Here is a 6,753-nt window from a genome sequence, read left to right as displayed (position 1 = left end):
CTCCGGCAGCATCTACTTGCAAACTCCTCATCACAGTGTGAACATGTCGCTGAACTGCAATCACTTCAAAGATTTTAGATTTTCCTTTGAAGTATTTCAGAGGGCTGTTTGAGCAAATATCAATATTTCACGAGTAAAAACAAAGATTAGAGGTAAATTATATATTTCTAGTCCACTGACGTCTTATTAACTTTATTCCTTTTTATGGCAACTTCTCTGTGATCCTAAAAGAAAAATATGTTGTTGAGTCTTCGGTGCATCTGTCAGGTATCAAATGAAAGACAGCTGCACCTCTGGGAGACCTGGGTACTTCTAATGACACCAAATGTGCTGCTGCTAATGTCCTGATTATAAAGGGAGTTTGTCCTCAGAGCAATTTTTAGACTCATATAATAAAGGAACCTGATATAATGAAGTCCTCTGAAAAAAACACATCACACAACAAATTGAATGATTTAAAAACAATCCATCTTTCTTCATGGATTATTCCAGTAAAGACAGTGGGATGTAAAAGTAAAGAGTCTGTGGTGTGACCCCCCCTCTGCCTCCTCTCTGCTCCTGCGTTCACTCATCTGCTCCTTCACTCTGCTGCACCACCACGCTGCTTCCTGCGTGGACCAAGGTCCATTTTGTGAAAGGTGCACTTTTTGATTCTAACCATGACGCATCGCTGACAGAGCCCCAGCAGCAGCGGCAGGAGCGGCAGCGGCAGCGGCCATGTGTCGGTCGTATGCTGGGATGAGTCATTGCGCACGGTCACTCCGTCGCGGCACTTGCTTTTTTACGCGTTGTGCTGTGGAGGATCGATACCCCTGATATTGTGGCACAAGGCGTGGCTTCTTGGTGTCACCCGCACAGGGCTGATTCTCCCATATTCATTCCCAGGGTCCAGCCTCGTCTCTCGCTGACACGGACGCGCACACGGCGCAACCCGCGGTGCACACGGGACATTAAAGCGCCTCTGAAGGTAAGAGCCCCCCTTTCCTTCTTTCTCTTTGCACCCCTGCTCTCCATCCTTCCTTCGTGTCAGATCCATTCGCAAGGTCAAATCAAACCAGCAAACACCAGTGGCCTCTCACGGGGTGTCAGGGTGGGACAGGGGCTGCGAGTAGAAGCTGCAATCCACGACAAAGATCTCATAACAGGTCGCGTGTGCACCACTTGGATTTTATGCATTCACTCTGCATCCACTGCTCCGTGTTATTTCCCTCAAAGTGCTGCAGGCACACAAGCCCAGACAGCAGCATCTGAACTGTAGAATATCTAATCATGGCCAGGACACGCTTTCCATGAATATTTGCACTTTGCCAACAGACAGGCAGATGCACAGAGCACACGCAAACAGACTGCACCTGTTCAAGACCCTGTGTTTTCCTCCTGTCACATTAGAAAGATATCTGTGTTTTTCTCATTTTCTTTCTCATTATCCACATGTAAATATGGCCTGATTGATATAAAATCTTTATTGTGCTTGTTGTTTCTCTCCCCAAAAACCTGCAGTATGTATGTTTGTGTTGTTGTATGAACGGGATTTAACTCACAACACAAGGCTGGATCGTTTTCCCAGCCAGGATCATTGTGCAGAATGGATAATCATCAATTAAAATGCTGTTGGCCATTTCTTTCTCTCCGCCGATCATGCACTGAAGTGTGCATCGCCGTCTCTGCCTCCTCTCCGTTTGTGTATCAGCTGCTGTGTGTGATCAAAGTCTCCATCACTGTGCAATTCATTTGTCTGACTCGCAACCGATCAGATATTTCGGTCGTCTGCTGAGTGCCGGCACATTGCCCTGGCAGAATTGGCCCATGCAGGTGCTTTTAACACATTTAGGAGACCGACGGCGATGGGGGAGTCGTTCATCAGGCCCGAGATTAAGAGATCTGTGACAAAGTGTAGGTCACTGCTTAGATTGAAGACCAAATTGATCAAAGGACAAGAGAAGATCTAAAGTCTCACAGGAAATCAAAGGGTTTCTGATTGTTTTCCACAAAAAAAAAAAAACATTACAAAGAACAAAGAATTAAACTTTAATGATTTATGGATGTTTTTAGGGTTCACCTTCATTTCATCTTCTTTTAATACCAGTGTCTTGGATTAGTTTTTTTTAGCCGTTCATCAGAGAAAATACAAACTCAAGGATCACTGAATGAAAATTAAGGGATTTTCTGGTTAACTTGGGACATGTGAAGTCTTAACGGCAACACTCAATATTCTTTATTTAAGACAACTTCAGGTGAGATTTGGAAGATAAAATATGATACAATAGGATAAGATAAGATAAGATAAGATAAGATAAGATAAGATAAGTTAAGATAAGATACGATATAGGGAAAAAGGATAAGATAAGATAAAATATAGTTTATTGATCTCACGCTGAGGAAATTCCCTTGTTACAGCAGCAGATAGTCAGTGAAGTAGACAAGAGAACACACAAAAGTATATTATAAATAAAATAGATAATTAAAATAATTGAATGAAATAGAAAATGTAAAAAATAAAAACAGTGAATTTATAAAATAAACATGATGATATACTGTTAAGCCAACATACATTAGGCGGAAGTGTTTCAAGAGACTTTGGGGGCCCCAGGCAAAAGGGGCCCAGTAGCCCAGATGATTCCAAACCACATCATAACAATCTTCAAACATTGTTTTAATACACACACCTAATTAATAGTAAAGTACAGTTTGAGTGCAAACCTCCACCACCGTCCCAGGCACATCATACACACACCTTTAGACGTTCTAGTCTTCAACATACATAACCAATCATAGAGGTTCTCACAGAAATGGGATTGCTGTACACAAACATAATAATAATTACGTTTTTTTGGGGGGCGGGGGCCTGTCACCTCGGGGCCCCAGGCAATTTCCTGAGTCACCTACTCTGTTGCGACGCCCCTGGCATTAGTCGTTCCGACACCAGACAGGTTTGACAGGTCCGATGAAATGCTGGTTAATGGGGAACACCCGTGGCTTTTAATCAAAAATGTCCTTTATCTGTAAACACTTTCAACCTACATATGTCAAAGTCTTATTTCTGGGCTCGTGTGTAAAAGCAGAACTCCCCCCCCCAGTTATTCTTATTTACAAGGTTTTAAAAAAATTCCAATGACGACACAACATTAGAAATCCTGCTTTGACTGTCAGTTTATTTATTTCTGTGGACTTGTATCACAAGTACCTTTCATAGAGCTTTATATAGACAGAAAACCACCTGATCACATGAAAAAGGAAACATGGCTTATTGAAAAGACGCTGTTCCATACACTCCACATTATTGTGACTTTGACATACTGCATTGTCATCAAGTTCATATGTGATGATTAAATGGGTAATTAGGCGTGGAATCACATATATTAATCCTCAAAGCGTAGATTAGATAAGGCAAATACGGGTCATTGATTGTTCTGGTGCTTGGCCCTTTATTCTAACAATGATTATTCACATGCATGTTGGAAACTATGTAAGATGCATTTCACATAATGATCATCTAGTCCTTTGGTACCCGACCTAGTCTTGTCTGAAGCTCAATCCTTAAAAACTAACTAAATCTATTTCTATTCTCCTCTTCTAGGAACTCACGCAAAGCGACTGGTTGCACAGTTTGTTTTCAAGTTTGGATTAAGACGATATTTAAAGACTGAGACAGTGAATCCAACATGGGAACTAACCCAAAAAGGACAGTGACGGTCCAGATGGTGCCTCCGCTGGCTGTGGTGGACACGCTGGGCAGCCAGGAAGCGAATGCCAACTGGACTAAAGAGACCAACCTGAACTTCTCTCAGGTTTGTCCAAAACCCATCGTCACGTCTCCCGCCCACAAACAGGATAACTCATCTGTGACTGCGGCTCCCGCGAACGCCATCCCACATCCCCAGAAAACAGCTGCCACAGAACAAGTGTGCAGCAAACCAGCTCCTCCAGCCAATGGAAACCCGACAGAATCTGAGCACGTGACGGGCGCAGACCAACAGATGCCAGACCTGTCTCTACCTGGCCGAGGTGTGGGTGAGGCAGGGGGCGACCGGAGGGACTCTAACGCTAATATGAAAACGTTAAGCCCGGGTGATGAAAAGGATATCTGCGAGGCCGCTGTGCCATCTGCTGTTACAGCGTCAACGCTCGACACACAGGCCGGTGACTGCAGAATAAAAGGGACGAGTGCAGCAAAGGAGGAGGACGTGAAACCGACATCCACAGCGCGAGAGGACAGTAATAAACATGTTCCTACAAATAATACAAATCTTAACAATGCCTGTGAGTTACGGCAAATGGCATCTGTGTGCCAACAGGATAATAAAGGGAGTATTTCAGCTCCACAAAGCAAGGACACTGCTGCAGCACAGAAATCTAACGATCATATACAGAGTTCCTCACAAAGCTCTGTCCGTCTGCAAGAGACTCCCGAACCTACGAGAAGCATGGAAGCCACAACTACACTCAGCTCTGCGACACCTTCGTGTCCGAGCAGAGAGGCAGAGGCCGGGTCTGCAAGAATTAATCTAAACTCAACACCTCCAGAGAGGGATTTGCAACCAGAAAAGAAACCGCAAGCCTCCTCAGATAAACATCAGCCAGCATCCTCTCCGACGGCCGCCTCCACTCTGCCCCAGGCAACACAAAACACAGTGGCATACGGGCTGGTGACAGAGGAAGCCAGCCGGGCTAACACAGCTGTCTTTGAAGGGCAGCAGCAGCCGCCCTGCAAACTCTACAGGGAGGCTTCGACTATGACCTCATCCCTGTCGTCCACTCCAGTCAAGCAGTGTCATGATATGGAGGTTCAGGCAGTGGCTAACACGTGCAGCAAGGCTGTGGCCACAAGTCCGAGCCTGCTGCCTTTCGCTGTGACTCGCAGGCAGAGCGGTGGCGCAGTCCCCAGGGAGGAGGTGCAAAGCCTGGCTGTGGTCTATCAGGGGGATGGGTGTGTTGGTCTCCATCACATGAACATGACCTCTGTATCAGCCTCCACTGATCCAAGGTCAGAGAGGCTGATGGTCGAGGCGGAGATGTGCCACAACCAAAACGCAGGCATGTTTAACTCCTCGTCCCAGCAGGCAGAGGGAGGGCCGGGGGCGAAGCCTAAAGAACCGGCTTCATGCAACACCCAGCCAGTTTATCAAATCAACATCGAGCACAGCAGACACAAGGAGCAGGGAGAGCCGGGTAACTCCCAGTGTAAACCTGCAGCTCAGACACCTGCAGCAAAAACAACCACTGCTGAGGCTCCCTCTCTTAGATCAGGAACACCCCCGGAGAGAGCCGGCGCTCCCAAGTCTGGATCTGCTGACAGTAACAAAACTGCACCGTCTCCGGCTGCTGTCACAACCAAGTCTGACCAAGCCCCGCCTACAGCAAAAACAGCAGCAAACACCACATCCAAGGCAGACCCGGCTAAAAACAAAGCTGAGAGCTCAAAAGAAAAGAGCAAAGCTGTTGGAGGCAAAGGTGTTGGAGGCAAAGCCGTTGGAGGCAAAGCCGTTGGAGGCAAAGCTGTGACAAATTCTGGCAAAAAGAAGACAGAACAGGCGAGGAAGAAAGAAGATGATGACGAGTCAGGAAAGCAGAAGGACAAGGGCGTCCATGATGTGGTGTGGGACGAACAGGGGATGACCTGGGAGGTCTACGGGGCATCGGTGGACCCCGAGTCGCTCGGTTTTGCCATCCAGAGCCACTTGCAGTGCAAAATCAAGGAGCAAGAGCGGAAACTGGTAACCCAGACCTCCATCCGAAAGTCAATCTCTGGCGCCGCCTCGCCGGTGCACGTCAGGAAGAACAAAAGGAGGCAGCAGAACATTTTCAGGTCAATGCTGCAAAATGTCAGGCGGCCCAACTGCTGCGCGCGTCCCCCTCCCTCCGCCGTCCTCGAGTAGCACGCCACGGAGACCGGCCAATGTCAGACTCCGCCTCCCTTTTTCAAGAGGTCAAAATGTTTGTCTTCCCCCCCTCCCCCGTCATCATGACTGCAATGCCAAGTGAAACATTAACGGGGTGACGATCCCTGTGCGTAAGTCAGTGAGTATACTGGAATGTTGTAGCATAAAAAGAGTCAAACTGTCTGTGATGCTTGTGATCAAAGAAAGTAGGAAAATAGAAATTTAAATGAACAACTCAAGACTTATTTTCTAGGAATAGATATTGTTAAAAAAAAAAGAGAGAGAACTTCGAACCATTTTTAAATAACAAAGGCAATAATAGTGAAACGCATGTATATTAGTGACAATGGCAGTTGTACGACCTAAAATGAAGTGCAGACCTTACATAGCACTGATCATGGAATTGACCTTATTACTTACTATCAGAATATCTGTGCAAATATATGAAACCGACATCTCATCACATTTGGTGCATTTGGTATATGTTTTTGAGGTGTTTTAGGGCCCTATATTTATAAGATTGCTGTATTTTCTTTTCATGCAAATTTATTTTTTAGTAAGTGATTACGCTGTAAAAAAAAAAAAAAGAAGGGGCCGAATGCATACATGCGCTGTTTAATCTCTGTTCTTTGGTTTTCTATTAAAATAACAAAAAACTAAGTGGACATGCTTCATTTCTGACGTCTCGGCAATCACGAGTTATTTGAAAAAAGATTGATTGCAGTGGGATTTTACAGAAATTAAAGGTCATGAAATTAAATAAAAGACGTTTATTTAGAGAGACAGATTAAACAGAAGTGTAACTGAGGGAGAGATGGTGTTTGTGGATGTGTTTAAGCCAAGTGTACTTGTCGGGGGATGAGAGAGCATCAGC

The 6,753-nt window shown here is 45.4% G+C and overlaps 1 protein-coding gene across 1 annotated transcript; it reads left to right on the top strand.

Annotated features, from left to right (window-relative positions):
- Nucleotides 1-599: 599 nt before the first annotated feature.
- gprin3b (GPRIN family member 3b) lies at nt 600-6,485 on the top strand. Its single transcript, XM_035178310.2, has 2 exons — nt 600-967; nt 3,578-6,485. Exon 2 carries the CDS (start codon nt 3,663-3,665, stop codon nt 5,874-5,876), a length of 2,214 nt encoding a protein of 737 aa, XP_035034201.2. The 5' UTR covers nt 600-967; nt 3,578-3,662; the 3' UTR covers nt 5,877-6,485.
- Nucleotides 6,486-6,753: the final 268 nt, after the last annotated feature.

Source organism: Hippoglossus stenolepis, chromosome 2 (genome assembly GCF_022539355.2).
Source record: "Hippoglossus stenolepis isolate QCI-W04-F060 chromosome 2, HSTE1.2, whole genome shotgun sequence".
Lineage (NCBI taxonomy): Eukaryota > Metazoa > Chordata > Actinopteri > Pleuronectiformes > Pleuronectidae > Hippoglossus > Hippoglossus stenolepis.
The sequence above is the reverse complement of the archived record's forward strand: the minus strand, read 5'-3'. Positions and strand labels throughout refer to the sequence as shown.

What these genes read in the sequence shown, in the direction of transcription:
- gprin3b (XM_035178310.2), top strand. Translation starts at nt 3,663, where the DNA reads ATGGGAACTAACCCAAAAAGGACAGTGACGGTCCAGATGGTGCCTCCG.